The sequence below is a fragment of the Brassica napus genome, chromosome A4 (genome assembly GCF_020379485.1).
Source record: "Brassica napus cultivar Da-Ae chromosome A4, Da-Ae, whole genome shotgun sequence".
Classification (NCBI taxonomy): Eukaryota; Viridiplantae; Streptophyta; class Magnoliopsida; order Brassicales; family Brassicaceae; genus Brassica; species Brassica napus.
Window position 1 is genome coordinate 1,012,540 of NC_063437.1, and position 23,998 is coordinate 1,036,537.

General features: G+C 38.7%; 4 protein-coding genes and 1 pseudogene across 4 annotated transcripts; 2 read left to right on the top strand and 3 right to left on the bottom strand.

Annotated features, from left to right (window-relative positions):
* Positions 1-331: 331 nt before the first annotated feature.
* LOC106445099 (protein ARABIDILLO 2-like) lies at positions 332-4,554 on the top strand. Its single transcript, XM_013886596.3, has 10 exons — positions 332-521; positions 790-2,298; positions 2,391-2,471; positions 2,583-2,714; positions 2,812-3,027; positions 3,117-3,211; positions 3,293-3,356; positions 3,452-3,627; positions 3,705-4,011; positions 4,076-4,554. The coding sequence occupies exons 2-10, from the start codon at positions 823-825 to the stop codon at positions 4,274-4,276; spliced, it is 2,748 nt and encodes a 915-aa protein (XP_013742050.2). The 5' UTR covers positions 332-521; positions 790-822; the 3' UTR covers positions 4,277-4,554.
* A 1,390-nt stretch (positions 4,555-5,944) lies between these two features.
* On the bottom strand, positions 5,945-14,502 carry LOC106449099 (annotated as a pseudogene).
* Positions 14,503-14,708: 206 nt separating this feature from the next.
* LOC106445101 (nitrate regulatory gene2 protein-like) lies at positions 14,709-17,850 on the top strand. The gene is made up of 4 exons (XM_013886598.3): positions 14,709-15,925; positions 15,999-16,183; positions 16,256-16,479; positions 16,936-17,850. Exons 1-4 carry the CDS (start codon positions 14,836-14,838, stop codon positions 17,711-17,713), a joined length of 2,277 nt encoding a protein of 758 aa, XP_013742052.1. The 5' UTR covers positions 14,709-14,835; the 3' UTR covers positions 17,714-17,850.
* A 105-nt stretch (positions 17,851-17,955) lies between these two features.
* Positions 17,956-20,599, bottom strand: LOC106445102. Its single transcript, XM_013886600.3, has 6 exons — positions 20,214-20,599; positions 19,941-20,127; positions 19,712-19,871; positions 19,406-19,609; positions 19,067-19,321; positions 17,956-18,989 (listed from the first exon to the last, which is right to left on the bottom strand). Exons 1-6 carry the CDS (start codon positions 20,433-20,435, stop codon positions 18,101-18,103), a joined length of 1,917 nt encoding a protein of 638 aa, XP_013742054.1. The 5' UTR covers positions 20,436-20,599; the 3' UTR covers positions 17,956-18,100.
* Positions 20,600-22,178: 1,579 nt separating this feature from the next.
* LOC106445103 (E3 ubiquitin-protein ligase RNF25) lies at positions 22,179-23,914 on the bottom strand. Its single transcript, XM_013886601.3, has 6 exons — positions 23,666-23,914; positions 23,457-23,495; positions 23,237-23,374; positions 22,996-23,135; positions 22,744-22,909; positions 22,179-22,672 (listed from the first exon to the last, which is right to left on the bottom strand). The coding sequence occupies exons 1-6, from the start codon at positions 23,801-23,803 to the stop codon at positions 22,289-22,291; spliced, it is 1,005 nt and encodes a 334-aa protein (XP_013742055.1). The 5' UTR covers positions 23,804-23,914; the 3' UTR covers positions 22,179-22,288.
* Positions 23,915-23,998: the final 84 nt, after the last annotated feature.

The window sequence follows — 23,998 nt, forward strand, 5'->3', positions numbered from 1 at the left end:
GTTATATTTTATAATTGAACACATACAAAATATACGTGCAAAAACTTTATTAATACTAATCAATATTAAAATTTTAATATAATTTGTAAATTGCGCAAAAATTTCATTGGTTATATTACATACATAATAAATCATTTTCTCAGATATGATTTGAAGTTTTTTTTTTTGGTCAATTGAAGCTACATATACTAATTTATCATAAAAATAAAACTTCAAAATATTCAAAGAACATTTGTAATATTATGGAAAAAAAATTATTTACTTTACAAAAATTGGGAAGAAAAGAGGAGTGGTAATTGGTAATATATAATGTACCGTGCAAAGGAGGTGATTGATGCTCTTTTACAATCTCAATTTTGCCTATATGAGCTTTCTCTCTTCTCGTTTCAACACCGTCTCTCTCTCTCTCTCTCTCTCTCTCTCTCTCTCTCTCTCTCTCCTTCATTCCCCAATTCCTCAGATTCTTCCTTCTCCGCCGCTGAGAATAAATTAACACAAAGTTCCTCTCTTTTGCCCCAAAGGTGATTACTTTAACGTGTTTTGATTATACCCTTTTGCGTATTTGATGTGTTGGGGAGTTTTTCTCTGCGCTCTTTGCTTGAATTCTCTCCGACCCTCATCACTCTTTCACCTTTTGAATCCATTGGAGTTTCTGTGTATTGAATTGGAACCGAAAGGCCAGAGCTTTTGCTTGTCTTAGTCCTTATCTCTTCGAGGGTTTTTGTCGAGCATTGGTTTGGTTTCTATTTGGGATCTAAATTTGAGTCCTTTTGATCTCTTCCTTGACAGGTCTTGTAGGATCTCTATGATGATGATGCTTTGATGCTTGTAGCTTCAATAGGATCCGGTCAAGACATGAGTCGCAGGGTGCGTCAGAGAGTGGAGGAGAACGGATTAGTTTCACCAAGTTGTTGTCCTGTGATTGGAGATGAGGATTTAGCACCAAAGGCTCAACACTATGTTGATTGGACTAGTCTGTCTTACGACACTGTGCTTCTTCTGTTCACTCGGTTGAACTACCGAGACCGAGCTAGCTTAGCATCCACCTGCAGGACATGGAGAAGCCTTGGCGCTTCCTCTTGTCTCTGGAGTTCATTAGATCTCCGTCCCCACAAGTTTGATCTCTCAATGGCCTCTTCTCTCGCAGCTAGGTGTGTTAACCTTCACAAGGTTCGCTTCAGGGGCCTTGACTCTGCTGACGCAATAGTCAACCTCAGAGCGAGGAACCTGAAGGAGATAAGCGGAGACTATTGCAGGAAGATAACTGATGCTACATTGTCTATGATCGCTGCGCGCCATGAGGCTCTTGAGAGCCTCCAGCTTGGACCAGACTTCTGCGAGAGGATCACTAGCGACGCTGTTAAAGTCATTGCCTTCTGCTGTCCGAAGCTTAGAAAGCTCAGGCTTTCTGGTATGAGAGATGTTAACTCCGAGGCTATTGAGTCTTTGGCTAAACACTGTCCTCAGCTCAGTGATGTTGGATTCTTGGATTGTCTGAACATTAATGAGGAAGCATTGGGGAAAGTGGTCTCTCTTCGCTACCTCTCTGTTGCAGGGACGATAAGCATGAACTGGAGAGTTGCAGCAGAGAGCTGGGAGAAGCTTCCGAGGCTAACAGCTCTGGATGCTTCTAGAACTAGCGTTGACCATGTAGCGGTTTCAAGGCTGTTTAAATCGTCTCAGAGCTTGAGAGTTGTGTGTGCTTTGAACTGCCCTTTGCTTGAACACGATGTGAACTTCAAAGGAAAGCTCCTGATTGCTAAATTCGACGATAACTCAAAGACGCCAAAGGATATGTTCTCTCACTGGAGAGATCTGATAAGCAATGAGGAAACAATGCGTTGGATTGAATGGATCATCTCTCATTCCCTTCTACGAATGGCAGAGAGCAACTCTCAAGCATTAAACAACTTCTGGCTTAACCATGGAGCTAAGCTGCTTCTCAGGCTAATGGAAAGCTCGCAAGAAGATGTACAAGAGAGAGCAGCCACAGGACTCGCCACTTTCATCGTTGTGGACGATGAGAACGCGAGCATAGACTGCGGAAGAGCAGAAGCGGTTATGAGAGACGGAGGCATCAAGCTTCTTCTGAAACTAGCCAAGTCTTGGCGAGAAGGTCTTCAGTCAGAAGCTGCGAAGGCTATTGCGAACTTGTCGGTGAACGCTAACGTTGCAAAGGCTGTTGCTGAGGAAGGAGGGATCGATGTGCTCGCTGGTTTGGCGAAGTCTATGAATAGACTTGTGGCTGAGGAAGCTGCTGGTGGACTGTGGAATCTCTCTGTTGGAGAAGAGCACAAGGTACTAATAAAGAGTTGTTTAAAACACACACATGAATGAACTTTTTGACTCTCTAACTAACATTGTTGTTTATTTATTTTTTTATAATTTAGAATCAAATTGCTAAAGCTGGAGGTGTGAATGCATTAGTGAAGCTTATATTTAGATGGCCAAATGGCTGTGATGGAGTTCTGGTACGCTCTTGCCACCTTAATGGCCTCACAACTTTTGGCTAAGTACTATCAAAACTAGTACTTGGTTGGTTACACACATATTTATATTCTACTCTTCTTTGTCTTGATTAGGAGCGTGCTGCTGGGGCATTAGCTAACTTAGCAGCAGATGATAAATGTAGCACGGAAGTTGCAAGAGCAGGAGGTGTGCATGCGTTAGTGATGTTGGCTCGAAACTGCAAGTATGAAGGAGCACAAGAACAGGTACTTCCTTGTTCTGAAATGCACATGTTATTGTCTGAGTAATGGATGCTAGTGATTGTCTGAATTGGGTTTGTGACAAATTGTCTTTTTGTTTCAGGCGGCTCGTGCTTTGGCTAACTTGGCTGCTCATGGTGATAGCAACAACAACAATGCTGCTGTGGGACAAGAGGCTGGTGCCTTAGAAGCTCTTGTTCAGCTGACGAAATCGCCTCATGAAGGTGTTCAACAAGAAGCTGCTGGTGCTCTGTGGAATTTGTCATTTGATGACAAGAATAGAGAATCCATTGCTGCATTTGGTGGTGTTGAAGCCTTGGTAACATGTTTCCTTTTATTTTCATTAATGTGTGTTCACCTAACATCTTCAGGAAACTTATCACTTTGTTTATTGATTATATATATTAGGTGGCACTCGCCAAGTCCTGTTCAGATGCATCCACAGGTCTGCAAGAGAGAGCAGCTGGCGCTCTTTGGGGTCTCTCAGTCTCAGAAGCAAACAGGTTCAACCATTTGAAATTTTTTATTAATTTAAAAGTGATTTACCTAACACCTTAATGATAACTCTTTCGTCTTTCTATCAGCATTGCAATTGGACAAGAAGGTGGTATACCACCTCTAATTGCTCTTGCAGGATCTGAAGCTGAGGTAAAAAAAAACATTTTTGTTTCCTCATAAGCTTGTCATGTCCTCTGGTCTTTTGTGTTATAATCTAATCCATCTTTTTACCTTTTTTTTCCAAGGATGTACATGAAACTGCTGCAGGAGCTCTCTGGAACCTTGCTTTCAACCCTGGTAATGCTCTCCGCATTGTGGCTGAAGGAGGAGTTACAGCGCTTGTTCACCTCTGTTCCTCTTCTGTTTCCAAAATGGCTCGTTTCATGGCAGCATTGGCATTAGCATACATGTTTGATGGAAGGTACTCAAAAGCTTCATATCCACATTCAAGATTACATTTCTCTCTTTTGGTGCCTAAGCCTTATCTTATCTACACAGGATGGATGAATATGCGATGATAGGGACTTCATCTGAAAGTGCATCTAAAAGTGTTAGCTTAGCTGGTGCCAGAATAAAGGCTCTTAAACACATTGAGAGCTTCGTTACAACTTTCATGGAACCTCAAGTCTTTGCAGCTGCTGCTTTATCATCAGCTCCGTCTATGTTAGCACAAGTCTCAGAGAAAGTTAGAATCCCGGAAGCTGGCCACTTGAGATGCAGCGGCTCCGAGATTGGAAGGTTTGTTACAATGCTGCGGAACCCTTCTCCTATACTCAAAGCATGTGCAGCTTTTGCGCTTGTCCAGGTACTTATATAAGTGTGTGGTTTTAAAACCAGTTGCAGTTTGGTACTAACTTGTGAAAGTGCAGTTTACTATACCTGGAGGTAGACATGCAATGCATCATGCCAGCTTGATGCAGAACGCTGGAGAAGCGAGGATCTTGCGTTCTGCAGCTGCGGCTGCGAACATGCCTCGTGAGGCTAAGATATTTGCGAAGATTGTGCTTAGGAATCTGGAGCATCATCACCAGGCAGAATGTTCAAAAGGAAAGAAAAGTGTCATCTTATAATAGGATTTGATGAGGCTTTTGTTTTATTAGCATATTTGTTTTAGTGAATAGAAGAATGTATCTCTCCAAAACATATACATGTCAAGAGAAAGGCTTATCGCTGCAAAACACAAAAAAACCATCAAAGACTTTTGGGTCTCAGAAGATGTGTTTGGACAAAGGAAGGTGTTGTGATACTATATAGTCTGTGGACTTATTATGTTTATTTATCTCCTTCTGAGGTATTTTTCTGTAATAAAAGACCTTAGGGATTGTTATGATTGGTGTTCTTTTTCCCATTTGTGTGGCTCTGTTCATTTCTTGTGACAAATTTTAGCTTTTTTATTCATAAAATACAAACTAATCATTTGTATTTCTTCTTATGTCAGATACTGTGAGATGATTAAGTAAAATCTCATCAATCTCCTTATATGATAGACTCAGCATGCCTTAGTATCCTTCTTGTTACTAGGAAGCTCTGCTTCTCTTTTGGTGTTGGTGGTGATAGGCTCTCCTCCACCTAATAGGCTAGTCCAACTGTCCAAGCCCATTCTTGGGTGATAAGATGGCTCAGTATGCACTTGTAAGGTCTCCTTGGTGCGACTTCAGGCTGTGCTACAAGAAGAATGTTGCAATCTCTGGCTTTCCAATCCTTGAGAAAAGATGCATAAGATACTCAACCAAAAACAGTGCAGCTTCATCCGCATACTTATCCCCTGAAACCTATTAATACGGACATATAATAATAAGATACAGTGAAAAGAACAGAGTGTTAAGGAGAGGGTTACTTGTAAGTCAAGGCACTTCCCACTTTGGGATGAGAGTCTGCCCTAACTATTTTGGCTAAACAGGCTCTTTATGTAATGGCAAATTAAGATCAAACAAAGTAAGACAGAGATATTGTAATGGCAAGAGCTACCATTTAATGTGTGTTCTTTTTATCAAGAGCCGAACAAACCCAATCACGTATGAATTTTTCATCAAATAAGAATAACAAGGTCACAAGCATCAAATGGAACACATAACAGCTACACTAGACATCTTGCACCAAGATATCAAAATACATGTTAATATCAAGAATAAATAGAAATAAAAAAATGAAGATATAAAATGTGTAATAATTAAGCAGAAAATAAAGACTCTTAGATTGTGTAATTGTTGTTATTAAAATCATCAAGATGCATATCCTTTCAGCTTTCAGCTTGCAGCATATTCAACTTTCCCCTTCAGTGTCTGCAGCTCTCTCATTCTGCAAAATTCATCAGAAAGGTCAAACATGAAAAGATCATCATCTCTGAAACATGTCAGAGACTAACACTCTCTAGTAATATTACAAAAACTTAACCACAAAAAAATATTCCAACCTTGCAAGTTCTGTACGCCTTTTAGCTTCATCAGCCAAACTCTGAAGTTCCGTTGCACCATTTCTCTCATACATTGGCTTTTGACTTGTCTCTAAACCATGCCGTGTACGCTTCTAGTGGCTCCCCACCATCCGACTAAAGACTGATTGTTCAGATTTAATGGATATAATTGAGAATCGAATCCGATGGACTGGTAGCATAGTTTGAGATAGTTAAGCATAGTTCATATTCATAATGTCTGCGCCGACTCCTAAGTAAACCAGAGGATGAAGTGTATTATTTTCCCATGTAAACAATAAAGAGTGTTAAAAGGAGAGGGTTGGTGTTACCTTCGGGTTTGATCTGGATTCCGGCGGATTCGTAGTAACCTGGGATCTGATCCGTCAATATGGTTAACAAAGTTTGATTAATACTTACCAGGCCCAGTTCAGTTACATACCCTTTTGCACTCTTGCATTGGTGACAAATGCGTATATGTTATGTTTCACATTAAAGACAGAAAACATGTTGTGATGTACAGATAGAAACTCAACTTCTGAAGTTGGAATAGAAGAAGATAGAGCTGAGTTGTTGTTCTGATAAACTGACTCAGGTTCTAGTTCTTCAGGGTTCGAACAAAAAACAATCAAATATGAATTTTTCATCAAATAAGAGTAACAAAGTTACAAGCATAAAGTGAAAGATAACAACAACCATTAGACATTTTGATCATCCACCAAGATATCATAATGAATGTCAATATCAAGAAGATTAATAATACAAAAATAGAAAGAAAAAGATGAAGATATACAAATGAATTAAGCAAAACAATTAAAAGACTATTAGATGAGCAGCTGTGACAGTTTCTGATGCAGTCTCTTATGATTATTATAATAAAATAAACTAATAAAAAAAAGAGACAAATAATTGATGAGAACCATTTGTTTCTCAATTTGTTGAGATACTCAACCACCATTTGCTTTATTTCCATTGGTTAATCTTTTTCTTTATTTTAAACTTCAACTACAAAACAAAACTCTACTAATATTATATTTGTGAGATGCTTTGAATGGGTATCTATCTACCAATACTGCTGCTATTAGATTGTATAGTTGTTGTTGTTAACATCATCAGGATCATATCCTTTCAACTTTGCAGCTGATTCAACTTTCCCTTTCAATGTCTGAAGCTCTCTCATTCTGAAAAGTTCATCAAGAAATCCAACATAAGAGATCATCATCTCTGAAACATAACATGTCAGAGACTAACACTCTCTAGTAACATATACATATTAGAGAATGTTATCACAAAAAATATTCCAACCTTGCAAGTTCTGCTCGCCTTTTAGCTTCAATCAGCCAAACTGCTAAGTTTCGTTGCACCATTTCTCTCATGCATTGGCTTTTGACCTGTCTCTAAACCATGCTGTGTACGCGTCTCGCTGGCCCAAGCAGCCATACGTTCGTCTTTCCCAAAATTATTCTTGCCATTGAGTGCAGTCTGACAACAAATCACAGTTCGTGTTAGACCATTGTCATTGTGAAGTAACAAGTTTCAAAGTGACTGCGAGATGTATACAAACCCTTTGCTCGACCATTCGGTTCCATGATTTGCCACTTAGTGCATAGCGGACTAAGAACTTGATAGGATCAAGTAACATGTATGTTACTATGTTGAACACCCATATAACTCCAGTCCAACCCCATCCAATGCTTCTTATTCCAGCAAAAGGCCATGTTGCCATTGCTGCTATCACCGATGCAACCTTGTAAAAGTAGTACACATATACTATTAACAGTTCTAAAGAAAAATACCATATGATATATCACTAAAACAATTTTTGTTCAAGAAATAGCACACAAGAGAAATTTTTTCTTCTTAAAATAGCATTAATTCAAAGTTTTTGTTTAGTTAGAGTTTAGTGATTAGGGTATAGGGTCTGGAATAGTTTAGTTATTTTACTTTAAAAGTAGTGCTATTTTGGCACAAAACTTTTTGTGTTATCTAAAGGGTTTGCTCTTACTATAAAAGAAGAAGGTATTTGTAATTAAGGGAATGAGATAGAAGAGTAAAATCTCCCTTACCAGCTGAGCAATGAGGAAAGCAATCACAAGAAGGAAACCAGGACGTTCAACAAATGACCAGCTTCTTGAACGTGTCACAAAGATCAACGCTTGACTGATGGTACTGACTTGAAGGTACACAGCAGAAGCCATCTGTTCATTCAAATTTGTAGCTACTGCCTTGTCTCTCATGTTGAAATTATGCTGGTTGAAGTTTCTCACATCGAAAATATTCTACCACAAAAAAGAAGCTACTATTGTGATGTACAGTTAAAGAGTCAAGATCAATAAAAGAGATAATGTATATAAGCTTACAGGGAAGAAGTTAGTTTCATATGCTGCCCAGAAAAACACAACGGTCATGATAGCCAAGTAAGCTCCAAGGACAACACCAGTTGCAAAAATCTCCTTCAGTTTCCAACAATCTGGAGTTGGAGATGGCTTGACTCTGTCCTTTGATATGGTCATTATAGTACCTTTTCAACAAGAGTGTAAACTTAGCAGAAAATAACCTTAATTAAGCTGAATCATAGTAAAGTTTAGCAGTCACTAACCATCATTAAGGATTGCAATAACAAGAACCATGAATGGAGGGAAATCAAACTCCCAGAACACACACAGAAGCATGAAACACATCTGTAACACAAAGACATTTTTAAAATGTGTTATCAGATGGTGAATAAGACTTTAGTATACGGTGTAGAAACTTACCACAATACGTATAGTGATAGAAACAGCATATATCTGTAGAATGAATCAAACAAAGGATTCATTTCAAACTTTATCACGTTACAAGTCAATGAAGCTGAAGCATTTTATGGTACCGTGTAATTTTTCATTCTCTGGAAGATGGCACGGCTAGTCAAGACAGCACTGACGATAACACTTAGACCAGGTTCTGTTAAGACAATATCAGAAGCACTACGAGCAGCATCAGTAGCATCATCTACAGCTATTCCAATATCAGCTTTCTTCAGTGCAGGTGCATCATTCACTCCATCACCAGTCATACCACATATGTGTTTTCTGGACTGTAATCTCTTCACAATCTCGTACTTGTGCTCTAAAAAACAGGACAAAAGAGTGTTTTGTCAGATATTTTTTGAAGATATAAGTACTAGCCCTGCTGATTTGAACCGAACCAGCCGAAATGAACCAAAATTTTGGTTTTTGGTTTAGTTCCTGATTGAGTTTGGAGGGCTTTTGAAAATGATTTTGGTTTTTGGTTAGTTCGTTTAAACAAAACAATGATCAAATTATCTGACTTAACCGAAATAACCAAACTGGTTTAACCGAACTAACCAAAAAATATCCGAGTTTTAAATAAATAAATCGCAATCTAATTCAAACCCAAAAATTTGGTTAGTTCTGGAATTTAACCGAAACACCGAAACAAACCAAACCAAATTTTTGGTTTAACTTTGGTGGAATTGTTGCCGGATAGAACTAACCGAAACCAAAAATACCCAACCCGGTTAGACCGAAGTATCCGAAACTGCAGGGCTAATATTACAAATGTTGTAAAGCGTACCAGGAAAGACTCCTGCAAAGCCATCTGCGTTCTCAATAAGTTCATCGATGGATATTGTTTCTGTGTGGTTATCAGAGAGTAAAGATGAAGATGGGTACATGTTTGTTCCCATTCCAAGCCTTCTTCCTGTTTCTTTGGCTATCGCAAGCTGGTCACCTGAAAGTATTATGATGTTTTGAATCCAAATTCATCGAGTATGAGTTAAAGACAAGACATGCTTTGTACCTGTGATCATTTTAACACTGACTCCAAGATGAAGTGCTCGCTCAATAGTTTGTGCACTGTCATGACGAGGAGGATCAAACAGAGGAAGAAGAGCTACAAAGTCCCAAGGACCACCTTCACCTTTAACATCACCATCTGGGACTTGCTATTATGGAATGTGAAGACATCCTATTAAAAGCAAGTTTACACATTACTTGTAAAACAAGTTAGGTATGTCTAACCTGATATGCCAATCCTAGGGATCTTAAGCCACGTTCTGCGAATTTGTCTATTTTAGCATGTACCTTCTCCTTGATCTCTAACTTGTTGTGTGCCATATCCAAAATCTTGAGAACAAGAAGAAGAAACAAAATCCTTGATTTCAGCAAACAATAAGTGAATCTAAGGTATCTATTTATGGAAAGTTTATAATTACCTCTTCAGGCGCTCCTTTGCTCACTCGATGCATTTTGCCTTCTCCATCAAGGTAGGTTAGTGCAGTTCTTCTATTAGCTGGACTAAAAGGAAGAAAATGGAGTTCTTTGATTCCAGCACGTGCCTAAATACAAACTATCAGATCAATGCATCATCACAGCTTAGTGGAAGTTGAGTCTTTAGTCCATACCTCTTTAGGATCTGACAACATGGAAACGATTGCAGTATCAATAGCATCTTGATTCTCTAAACGTGCAGCTCTTGCAGCCATAAGCACAGCCATATCTTTGTCAATCCCTTTCTTGAAAATCTGTAACACAAGAGATGAAAGTGCTATAGTGACATCAAGATAAGTAGAATGTGAGAAAAGATGCAAACCTCGATGAGATTCTTGTCCACGGTGAGCTTGTTAAGCGTGAGAGTACCGGTTTTGTCACTGCACAGAACATCCATTCCAGCCATTTCTTCAATGGCTGTCATTCTCTTTGTTATGGCACCCTGACGTGGATTACAAGTAAGGTCATTATCCAAAGACAACAAAAGTTAAGTGACTCTTGTCTTAAAGAGTTGTGTTTGACCTGTTGAGACAAGCGATGAGCACCAATAGCCATTGTGACAGAGAGAACAGTAGGCATTGCAATTGGGATTCCACCAATCAGTAAGACAAGAAGATTATCGATACCAACACGGTATGCTCTCTTTTGGAGACCGTATATAACAACGATTTCAATGGCCATTCCTACTGCAATGGTGCAGATACAGAAGTTTCCTATTGATGTCAAAACCTGGAGATCAAATACACAAAATTTTTACCAACGTTCTAAAAATCGGCTATAGCCGGGATAACTTTCTTAAAATTCTATTTATGAAACTCAAATCAGTTTAAATCGTTTTAAATTGGTGATCCAAATTGGTCTAAATCAATCTAAATTGTTATGAATCTGTTAACAATTTCTTGAACGTTATATTATAGTTCTTTAACTCTCAAAACCTTTGAAAAGTTTGAAGAAACAAACCTTCTGGAAGTGACCAACATGGGTAGTACTGTCAACAAGATGAGCAGCCTTTCCAAAGAAAGTGTGGACACCAGTGGCTATAACAACTGCTTCAATTTCACCTTGCTTGCAAGTTGAACCAGAGAATACTGAAGAACCAGGGTTTTTGGTTACTGGAAGAGATTCACCTGTAAGTGCTGACTGGAGAAAAGATAAACCTATTCCAAGATTAGTGGCAAGAAAGCTACTTAGCTATGACATTATCCAGAAGCAGAACTTGCCTGGTCAATCTTTAAAGGGTCTCCTTCAAGTAGACGAGCATCAGCAGGAATAATATCTCCAAGTTTGATACTAACTATATCTCCTGGAACCAACTCAGATGCATCTATCTCGTTCCATTTCTTGTCACGGATGGCCTAAAACAATTTGATTAATAAGATAAGCTACTACCATCACATTTCTATATGAAAGCAACCAAAAAAAGGAGAAAAATACCTTGGCTTTAGGGGCTAGTTGAGCCATGAGAGCAGCTGCTGCATTTCCTGCATTGTTTTCTTCTACAAAACTGATGGTTGAGTTTATCAAAAGTAAGACCACAATACCCACAAAGTCATGATAATCCGGTGGCTTCCCCTGAACATGTGAGACAAATTAGTTTCATCAGAATCTTGAAGAACATGAATGATGAGAGGGAAGAAAAGACGTACTCCTCCATGTGCAAGACCAATAGCCATGAGGGCTGCAACTTCCATGACCCATGAAAGTGGATTCCACATGAACCCCAAGAACTTGAGTATCTTACTCTCCTGCATAACCAAAGAAAATGAGCCATCAACATAACTGAAAGAAAGAGAGAGAGATTGTTGTAAACCTTTTTCTCCTCAAGTTTGTTGTAACCAAACAAGGTAAGACGCTCCTGCACTTCCTTGGAGGTCAAGCCTTCTTTAGTGCATTTGAGATGTTGAAAAACTTCTTCAACGGGTACATTTTCCTGCAAGGCATTGATCCATATAAAAAGCTATCAGAACCAAAAAAAAAATGGCGAGGAACAAAAAATACATACAAGATCAATGCTCTCTGTGGTAATAGACTTGAGAGCTTCTATATCCGTCATTTCTAACTTCCTTTTTGCTTGAACCGGAAAGTTACTAAAACTCAGTTAAGGAATCTGCAATGGCAAGTTTTTATATTCATCAGTAAGGGAATACCACACTTTCCTTGTTCCTCAAGACATTACATGGCAACCTTTTTTAAATCAATAAGCATCTCTTCTACATGTATATTCATGCAGACGTGAATCACGTACGAGAAATGTACAATAAACACATACCTAAAATCGAAAAACCTTTACCAAAACATCACCTTCAATAGATTTGACCTTCGCAAAAGGAAAGAGGACAAGCTTTGAAAACCAAGGGAAAACGTGTAATGCAAGCAACAACAAAAAAGAGAAGACAAGAGGGTTCTATATAATAACAAGTTCAAAGAATTGCCGGGCAGATTAACCAAATGCAGAATAAAGCTGAATAATTCAACTCGTTTATTCATCTTGACATCATATATTTACCAGAAATTAATAAAAATAATATTGAAAGAGATATGTGAGAATGAATATTCATTTTCCAATATAGAAAGGATATACAAAGAGTCGTAGCCTCTCTACCGGCGTTACGGTAGTAACAATTCTAAACTAAACCTATTATTTCTTCTATTTTATCAACATGTTACCTCCTTAAGAATCCTAGATGGTAACTCGTGCTCCTAGCAATCAGGAGAAGAATGTTTCTCAAAAGTCAATAGAATCTCATGACTAAGATGTTGATTTCACCGATGTTTAAGGTCATTGACACTGCTTTTGCCTATTGAAAATGTTAAGAGGGACACACAAAAACACACACACACGTCAAAAAATTCAATCAAAATTCCTTATTTTGCCCTCCTCAAGGTTGCCTTATTCGCAATTATTTAGCACACACAAAGGGTTCTATTCTTAGAACGTGTAAGAAAAAAAATCTCTATAATAAACAATGCAGGATAGTGGTAATCCATAATGTTGGGATTGTTTCTTGACGATAATCAGGATATTACGAGATCATTAAGAGCTTAAACACCGTCCATTACAGCAAAATCAATAATTAAAATAAATAAGAAGTTTTAACCATATATAAATCTTCAGGTAAGAACCATTTAGTGGACACCAACAATTTAGCCGGACGTCCTTTCGAAAAGTTTCTTATTGTCTACTTAGGTTTTTTAGATCAAGAATTCATGGCCTTCTTAACTAAGAAAGGTATTAGAGTTAGAGTGAAATTGTGTTGCACCAACCGGGGCTTCTAGCTCTAGTGGTAAAGAGCTTACAGCTGTGAGTACCGCCAGAGTTCGAATCCTGGCCACTGGAGAATTAACATTTCGGCATCGCCAGGGACAGAGAACCGACACGTGGCAACACATGACTAGTCTGGATCACTTCTGTGAGGCCAGGATACCTCTGTATAATTCAAAAAAAAAAAAAAAAACTGTGTTGCACCTTGTTGGAGTGACATCATGCAGATTAGCCAAGAAGTATCTACATGCATCAATAATCTCAAAATCTTTATAAAAACAAAGCCTTGCATGGTCTTGTAGTTTCTTTCCCACTGAAATCTTCAGCTTCTGATTTTGGAGCTATAGATTCTAGTCTCAACCCAAGTGTGATTGTTCGGTACCAGTCGTGAACTGGTCAGTGGAGCAAACTTCTTTAGCCCTTCAATGTAAATGATACATGCACGCATATCGTTAGAAATAAAGAAAAGGGTAATTAAGCCAATCATGAGGTTTATATTTTCAAGTAGACAAGTAGTACATCCGTACGCTCTGTAGAGAGACTTACTGTACGCTACTTGAAGAGGCTTTGTCTAAGAAATAAAAACCAAGTACAAGTTAGCCTAGATTGGTCTGAAGACTCTGAACTTAGAAAAAAAACATAAAAGAAGAATTCTACAATTCTGTGCATGAATTTTCTAACTAGAATCATTTCTCCCTTTTGTAAAAGAAGTTGTATTCGTATTTTGTTATGATTCAATTTCCTTAATTATAAGAAAAGTCACATATAGTGAATTGAAATGAGCGCGCATAAGTGTTATCTTCTATAATTTGGTAGTTCTGCCGACCAAGTAACTTTGCAAAACAAGAGTTTGGCAGATTCGAAGAAGCATTCAAAAATCCATTTAAAGAGCAGAAGAATTACTCTTTGGATTTTGTTGTGGGGTCAGTTGTACAGGCGATGATGATGGGACTTTTGGCCTTTAGGACAAAGTTTATCGGTAAAGAAAATAGAAAGCTAAAAAGAGAAACAAAAGGAAAAAAATGCATGTGGTTTGGTTCTGTTCGAAAAAGACTTGTTCAAAGAAAGGAAAGTAACACTTTTCACCGTTTTCAGCTTCAGTTTTTCACCATCCTGCCGTTTCAGTTTCCACTTTCGGTGATGCCTTCCTTTTCCTCCTGGTCTTTGACCTTAGCTCAGAAGCCTCAGATCCACGACCCTTTTGTTTCTTTGCTGCTTCCCAACAATTTTAAAAATAATTATCATTGAAATAGCTATCTCCTTATTAAATTATTTAATCACACGTTCAAAGTGTCTTTTAGTGTTAGCGAGTAGTATAATACAAGCTCATCAGTGAATTATCTTATAAACCGTAGTATTGTAATGTAGGTTCTTCTGGTAACGGTTAATATTTGTGTCAGAAAATGTCGAATTATTTTTTTAATCTAAGGTTTTAACAAATAAACCGAAAGGTAATGACAGTCACTAACTCGTTTTTATCAGTCGAGGAAAACAATATTTTAATATATTTTTGTCGGTTATGTTTTTTTAATTTTCCGATAAATATGAGAAAAATGAGTACAGTGTTTAGTGTCGAATGGAAAAATATACGCACACTCTCTCTCTCTTTCTCTTTTGAATAATGCAGTGCCGACTTGAGCTCCACGCGCCACCGTAACGAAGATAACTGAAGTGAGAGAAAAAAACATGGGATGCGCGGCGTCGAAACTCGACAGCGAGGACACTGTACGGCGGTGCAAAGATCGCCGCCGTCTGATGAAAGAAGCCGTCTACGCTCGCCACCACCTCGCCGCCGCTCACGCCGATTACTGCCGATCGCTTCGTCTAACCGGATCCGCTCTCTCCTCGTTCGCCGCCGGCGAGCCTCTCTCCGTATCCGATCAAACTCCCTCAGTATTCCTCAATCCTCCTCCTCAAGAACAGTCTCCGGCCAATCATACCCCTCCACGTGTCCCTCCTCTTCTAAAGCTGAAGCAGGCTCCTCCGATCACCTCCAACCGACGGAGGAAACAGCAACACAGGCCCAAGGTGCCTCATATACTCTCGGACTCGAGCCCTCCTTCGTCTTCTCCGATGAGTCAGAGATCCAATTTCTACCAGAACTCGACTTACTCCGCTACTCCCTCCCACGCCTCCTCCGTCTGGAACTGGGAGAACTTCTACCCTCCGTCTCCTCCTGACTCCGAGTTCTTCGATAAGAAGGCTCAAGAGAGGAGACAGAAACATAATAATCCGTTTAGCCATGATACCGAGTCGGAGAAGTCAGAGTATGACTTCTTCGACTCGAGTATGAAGAAGAATAAGAAGCAGTTTGAATCAGTGAACAGTACTGTAGATGAAGAGGAGGCTGAGGAGGAGGAGACGGAGACGGAAAGAGAGGAAGTGCATTGTAGTGAATGGGACGTTCACGATCACTACAGCACTACTAGCTCCTCTGAGGAGGAGGAGGACGAAGAGGGAGATGACAATATGGAGTCAGTTTCAGAGGTAGGGACACGTAATTTGATGAGTCATCGCCATTACCATCACCAAGAACCTTCACCAATGCCGCAAGAATACGGCATTGGTGTTGGAAAAGAAAGATATCATGATAAAGCTGATGATGCCACCTCCGGTGGAGGAGAGATGGAGATGGTGGTTAGGCATAGAGATTTGAAAGAGATTGCTGATTCCATCAAGGAGAATTTCGACAAGGCGGCGGCGGCTGGTGATCAAGTGTCTAAGATGCTTGAGTTAGGTAGAGCTCAGCTTGATCGGAGTTTCGGACAGTTGAAGAGTGAGTTTATTGTTCTGTTTCTTTGATAAATTATGAGTTAAAGTTTGATTTGGTTTTTGTTTTTCCATTTTAGAAACTGTGATTCATTCGAGTAGCTTACTAAGCAGCCTGAGCTCGACATGGACCTCGAAGCCGCCGTTGGCAGTTAAGTACAGGATAGACACGACGGCTTTGGATCAACCAAACAGTGTCAAGTCTCTTTGTTCCACCCTTGACCGTCTCTTGGCATGGGAGAAGAAGCTCTACGAAGAAATCAAGGTTCTAAATCAAAGCCTACTTGTGATGAATTTTTTTACCAATTGATAAGTGATTGGATTATTTCCTTTTCAGGCTAGAGAAGGTGTGAAGATTGAGCATGAGAAGAAGTTATCACAGCTTCAAAGCCAAGAGTATAAAGGAGAGGATGCAGCTAAGCTAGACAAGACAAAGGCCTCTATAACGAGGCTACAGTCACTCATCATCGTTACATCTCAAGCTGTTACAACCACGTCTACTGCTATAATCCGTCTTCGTGATACCGACCTTGTTCCTCAACTCGTTGAGCTATGTCATGGGTAAGCTTCCTCTGCTGCTTGATCAAAAAGGTTTTCTTGAATTTGACGTTTTTGGCAAGGAATCTTTATTTACCCCATTTGGTTTCTTAAAGTCAGTGTTGCATTCACTTCCACCTACTTTCCATATCTTTCAAAGAATCTTGTGGACTCAATAAGTAGGTGAACAGTTATGAAGCCATGCTTTTTAGAATTTTGTGGTCCTTGGTAATGATATATGCATATGGTAGGGTCCCTTACCTTTCTTATCTAGTGCTACAGTTTAGTTTTTGGATCCTTTTATAAAGTTTTATAGCTTATCCTGTCAAAGTAACTACTAAACTGCTCAAATTGGTAACTATGTCTCAAAGCTAAGTGGCAATGATCGTATAATATATAGTTTCATCAGATGTAAATATCTTTTGGTTACTAAAAGCTGAGAGGCATTATTAATCTGTGTGTTTTATTCACATGATGCAGCTTTATGTACATGTGGAAAGCCATGCACCAATACCACGAGACACAGAACAGCATCGTAGAGCAAGTTCGAGGGCTCATCAACAGATCAAGCAAAGGCGAGTCAACCTCTGAGCTACACCGACAAGCGACACGCGACTTAGAATCAGCCGTCTCTTCTTGGCACTCAAGTTTCACTCACGTGATCAAGTTCCAGCGTGACTTCATACACTCGGTTCACGCGTGGTTCAAACTAACACTTCTCCCCGTTTGCCACGAAGACGCTGCAGTTAAAGAGCCAACGGATGCTTACGCCTTCTGCGACGAGTGGAAACTCGCTCTCGACCGTGTTCCCGACACGGTCGCATCAGAAGCCATCAAAAGCTTCATCAACGTGGTCCACGTGATATCCGCGAAGCAAGCGGATGAACACAAGATTAAGAAGAGAACCGATTCAGCATCAAAGGAGCTGGAGAAGAAAGCTTCATCTCTCAGAAACCTAGAGAGGAAGTACTACCAGTCCTACTCAATGGTCGGTGTCGGTATACCAGATTCAGGACCTGAGCACATGTTAGACGCTAGAGACCCGCTAAGCGATAAGAAATCGGAGCTTGAGGTTTGCAGAAGAAGAGTGGAGGAAGAGATGGTGAAGCATTCGAAGGCAATAGAAGTGACGAGAGCGATGACTTTGAATAACTTGCAGACAGGGTTGCCTGGTGTGTTCCAAGCTTTAACAAGTTTCTCTGCTTTGTTCATGGAGTCTCTTCAAACGGTTTGCACTCGCTCATACTCTATCAAATAGGACATTATATTGTATAATGTATACATAGCAGCTTCTTCAATTCTTATAATTTTTTAAGTACTTTGTGAGGGAAGGGTAATAATAATCTATGTTGTAGTTGTCTCTACTTAATTTAAGCTCCCAAGTGGGTTGTTGTGGGGGTCCCTCTCCATCGGATTCTTACGAGTCTGACAACTCTTCACTTCTTGTCTGAAAGTGAAACATGATTTGGTGTTGTCAACCCGAATCTTCATGTGTGCCCCTTCCAAAACTCAATAGACAGGATCTCTCTCCCATGTCATTAATGATCTTTAATTCTTAATTCAATATTATCATTACAAAACATGTTATTGCCTGGTGTTATCCCAGTGGTTCTTTGTCCAAAACTGAAGGGTGAGTTGGTGACAGCTACACAGGTGAGAATATGAAGGCTAGTTTAGCAGCAATGGTATCAAGATCTTCCTTGAGCTGCGGATCTTCTGGTCCTTTCATCGACCATTGTTCCAGTCTGATGTTTATGTCGTTTAGTATCAGATCTCCATCTTCTTCGCAGTGAAGTTGAATCATGCGGTCGATGCATTTGACCAAGTACTTGCTGGACCTTAGCTTAAACTGGTTGATAAACTCATGTGCGTCCTCTTCAGCTTCAAAGCTCGATGCACACATACTCTCCAGAGTGTCGGTTAAGTTGAAAACAAGGCGTGTGCCTTCAACAGCCTCCTCCTTGGTTATTTCATTTGACTGCAACATGGATGTTTTAGAGCTTCCCTTTGCTTGTTTGAATCCGTTAAACCGCAACTTCTTGACGGCTAGATGCTTCCCAGTTGCAGCATAGTGCAGTACCAGCTCATACTCTTCGTCTGTTACTGTATATGGAGAGCATATCAGTACACCAACCACCACTCTTCTTACCAACAGATTGTTTTGCATGTTATCTAGTTCACAAGAAAATGAATTGGTGATCTTGTTGTGAAACTCTCTGACCAGGTCATCCACAATACTGGAAGCTGGTTTCTTTCTCTTGCCAGTTGTAGTCTCACTACGACGTAACATCTCTGAGACTCTGATGAGAGACTTAGTTAGTGATTCTTGAATGGTTCCACTCGCAGGGTTCAGGATCCAAGCAATGTATGTTGCCGCAGCAACGGAGAGGCCTTCCACACCACATGGCGGTATAATGTTACTCACTTGTGAATGTGAGGCGTATCTATGGTGAATGTTCTCTAACGAACTTCCTCCAGAGAAGAGCATAGCTGAAGCAAAGTAAAACCAATCTGGGAAGTTAATAGCCAAAGCCCTGCAAGAAGACACAACATAAAAATCACACACACATCAAACATGTGGGAATCAATTTGCATTGTCATGTTAAGTTACCATTCGGTTTTGTCATCTAATGCTTGGACTTTTATTGGAGTAGGCTTGCAACTATGAGCTAACGTTACTAGGGAGTTGGAGGTGAGAGGACCAGCCAAGATTCTCAGAAACTGACACTGGTGAGGAAAGTATGCGTCAGAGAATGGTAACATGGAAGCTAGTTCCATAGGTATACCCCACAACGTTGGTCTTGAAACTGTATCCACCACTGCAGAGACCAAAGCGGCGAGTAAGTCAAACACTGAAGCAAGTCCCCTGCCGTTAAGAACGAAAGCGCAATTAGTAAGAAATAAAGACAGAAAGCTAGAGATGTGACACGAATTTGATAGGAACACTCACGTAAGCAAAAACCACTTATGTAAGAGAGCTCTGGCGTTAATGAACATAGAAGGAGAAAGCGCTAAGCAGACGACGACATCGCGCCACTCTCCCCTCTCGAAGAGCTCCTTGTTTAGACAAAGGAAAGGCCTCTCCACCAAATCTTTCAAGATTCTTGAAACGTCTTCCTTCAACGACAATGGATCTTGATACCAGAACAGGATCCTGGTCATCAAAAAAGTGTCAGACCGGTCTACCATTTTTGTCTGAAACAAGAGAGCAACAACATGCTTCAGTTTCACAAATGCTAGGGACAAGAGGTTAAACCTCAGAGGTATCTTGTCATTCTCTATAGATGATTCTCTCGGTAAGTAAGCAAGAAGCTTAGACACACCCATGTTTCTTCCATCGGCTAACTTTCTAGCTCTGAATGATGTTGAAGCTGCTGATCTCACTACAGCTTGGAACAGCAAAGTAGCTAGTCTTCCTACAAACAGTTCCAAGTAAGTAAACAAAAATAATAAACTTAAAGATAAAAAGCTAAAATCAAACCCACCATTTACCCCCAACTTATCAATAATGTCCTTAGAGATTTCAATCAGTTCCTCAGAGCAACAAGGTAAACTCAAGCTCCCAAACTGTAAAGCTTCATCATTGTGATACCTTATCACCTTACAACTACTTGAAGATGATAAAACGGATACAATAGTCTTCACCAGAAACTCAACCACCGAATCAAAAACCTGAGAGACGACGCACAACGGCACAAGTAAAGAAACAACGAAACAAACAGTGTAAAGATCGAGACTTTAAGAGACAATGCACTAACCTGAGGTGCCTTGAAGCACATTAGAGACACCGTCGCGTCCAAAACGCTAAACCCAGAATCCTCGCCGTTGGTGTCGAGAGTTAGCGATCGGTTAAGCTCCGAGATAGCTCGTCCTATAGATGAAGAAGACTCGTTTAGTTCTTCTTCGAGGACTCGGTTTCCGTTCTCGAGGCGGTAAGAAAGCGCGGCTAAGAGGTCGCCGACGGCAGACGGAGAGGACATCGGAGAAGTGAGAAGAGTCGCCGGCGGTTACACGATCACTACAAGATCGGTAATAGTAATGTCTCTACTCCAGATAATATAACCGGTTAAGCAATTTGCTATGGCCCATTAATAGGCAATAAGCCCAAGCCCAATTAACATTGCTTAATCTTGTGACAATAAGTAGGTCTCTCCATTTCATAGTAACTAGAGCTTGACCCGGGTATTCATTTTTGGCTGCAAAAAAAAAAAATTTTATCTTATATAAATAGTAATATATTTTTTTTAAATGAGAAAAAAACTAGAATAGCACCAAACCAAGTTTTTGTTCCCAAAGTAGCACTTAAGGCTCAAAGTCACAAAAATAGGTTTCATTAAAGAGATAAATATACACTTATACCCCTTGAATTAATTAATCCAAATCTTAGGGTTTAGAGTTAAGGGGTGGAACTTTGGAATTAGGGTTTAAAATTTTATAAAAAATAAATACTAAAATAAAAAATAAAAATTTTAAAAACAGTTTCAAAAAGTATTTTTAAATTATAAAAAGAAAATTTCAAAAAAAAATAAAAAAAAAATTTCAAAAAAAAAATTATAAAAATTTCGAATCTGAAAACATATAATCTGAATCTATAAAAAAATTCATTTTTTTTATTTTTTTATTTATTTTTGTTTATTTAATTTTAAACCAAGGGTATTAGAGATATTTTACCCTTTAATGAATGTCATTTTTGTGACTTTCTCCTTCTAGTGCTATTTTTGAGACATAAATTTCAAAATGTGCTATTATTAACAATTGCCCTTTTAAAATATATATATATATATATATCTATATTAAATAATTATTTAATATATTTTTAAATATAATTATTTTAAAATTTATAATGAATAATTTTATTTTATTTTTTGATCCGTCAACTGTTACAACCCTATTTTTAAAATATAACTCGTGTGTTCGTGCAAATGTATTTTTTATGGATCAAAATTTTAATGTAAAATAAAATGGTTATCTATTTTTATCTTTGATTTATACGATTAAATAATTCAATATATTATTTAAAATTTTGTGGTTTATATTATGTATTTTTATAACACTTTTATGTTTTTTAGACGTAGTTAATATACCAAAATAAAAAATAATCACCCTGTAATAATAAAATCTTGTTACATTTTTGACATTGATTAAGTATAATTTATTGTTTACCCAGATTATAGGAAACATTTTTTAAATAAATAAACATAATTTATTATACTTTATTTTAGAAAAATGCATTAATTAAACTATAAAAGACAAGAATACTAAAATGTAGGTAAATTTATTACTTCAGTGGCATTCAAATATAAATAACTTTGAAAACTAAGGGTCAATTTATATTGGTACTTCTCTTTTAATAATAGAGATGAATTTTCTCCTCTTTCTTGCTGATTCATAAATAATTTTTAAATATTTTATTAACTAATAAATACATATTGTAGATATCAAAAATATAAAAAGAAATTTACCCACACATTTTGTTGACAGTAATTACACTTTTGGATTGTTTTGTTTAAGGCTTATTTGTGAAATAACCATTAAAAAAAGAAAAATTAGTTTTGTAGAAAGAAGGTAGAGAGAGATAGAAAGAAAAAATAGGAAAAAGGGTGTGAATTTGATTACTTAGTGAATTATGGTATTTTTCCTAGCTATCTCACCTAATTTCCCTTTGTTTTTATTGTGTGAAAATTTTTTTTAAAAAATTATCCTTGTAAGAATTCTTGTAAAAATTATCCTTGGAAAACATAGGATTTTATTTTTGTATTTGTAGTCAGTTTTTGAGTCTGAGTTTGATCCGTCTCTCTCTCTCTCGATATATATAAATAATACATAAGTTTTGTCAACTCCTCTGCACCCACTGCTTCGTAGGTTTTCTTGGATCTTGAGGATTCTGCTTCCTCCTGTTGACGTTACTATGTCCCCGACCTCCTCGGCCTCTGCCTCTCCCTCTCCTGTTGTTGGAGCTGCTGGAGTTTGTCTCTGATTCAGCTTCTTTGTGTTGTTCCATTTGTTGTCCTTGTTCTTGAGCTTCTTCTTGGTTTGATGAAGATGATGCAGGAGCTGGTGGAGGAGGAAGATACATACCGGGCACAACCGATATGTTTTTCTTTGGTTGAACCAGACCACCCTTCTCTTCCTGCGTCTTTAGAATAGCCTCAAACCGCTCTCTTCTCATGTTCTCTGACTCTGACTGGAGCACTGGGTCTTGGACCTCACCAGAATCCTGTTTGGTCATAAAGCATGATAGCTAGAATCAATACAAAAAAAATTATCAGAAGTTAATGGCTGACTCACCTGTTGAGATGACTGAGTTGCACCGACTAAGCCGAGAACATGTTCAATATCACTCGCATGAACAACTTTCCGGCACACTGGACAGTTCCCCAAGCTTTTATCTGAAGATCCAGAATCAGCTTCTTTCTCTGTGTGAAGCCAATTCCACCACCTAATGATGCACTCACTGATCACTTGAAACCAATAAAGAACCATTAGACACCTTAAAACATTGGTAAATAATCATGTAACAAAGGTCAATGATTCTTTTACCAGTGGAAACAATGAAAGCAAGACATGAGCTTCATAAAGGGCATTTGATTACTCTCACCATCCTCAGGGAATAACGGATACAAACACAGTGGACAGTCACCATCCGGATGATTCATTATCGTCAGCCTCTCTACTGCTTCCTACAAACATACATATGTTTGTTATCCTAACATGAGAGCCTAATCTTACATATACTATTAGTGATTTAAACAAGAAAATGAATTTTAAAAATTCTTCTTACCTCACAAAGTGCAACTAGCATTAGAGAAGATGATAGTTCCAAAGATTTCTCTTGCACAAAACCCATCAAAAGCTTTTGCCTTTCCTCATCAAGACCCTTTGACTCAATCAAACTAATCTCCGGCGGCTCGTCTGGATACTGTAACAACAAAAAGGAAGATCCTTTTTAGCTAAACAAGGCATCCAATGATTCTCACTAGAACACTGAAACCAAACAGTACCTTAGGACCAGCTTGTATTCTCACAACAGCTTCCACAAACTGCAGGTAAGCATTACCACAATGTCATCAAATAACATAAAAATCAAAACTTTTGCATCCACTTCAGCTTTAAAGCTTTTTTACGACCGACCCAACACACCGAAAAAGCCAAAGACACTAATCTGAGAATCTCCAATGCGTAAAGTTTCGATTTTTAAAAGAAGCAAAACCTGCTGAGAAGAGATCTCGGCGGTGCGGGGCTTGATGTGGAGGTGAAGATGAGGAGGATACGAATCCACTATGACGGCTTCATCGCCGTAAACTGCTTCCACAGCTTCCATCTCCATCGCCACCTCTTCCTCTGTCATTTTTTGGTCAGCCGACAGCGAAGAGACGGCGAAGCGGAGGGAGGGATGTCCGAAGCAGAGCAGAAGACCTTTTTCCGTAATTATTATTCCTTTTTTCGCCACGTATTCATTTATTTATAGACAAACCCCCGTATTATATCAATACTTCTGAATTCGACAAATTTTGATCATTCCTGCTCAAATTCACCCTCTCGC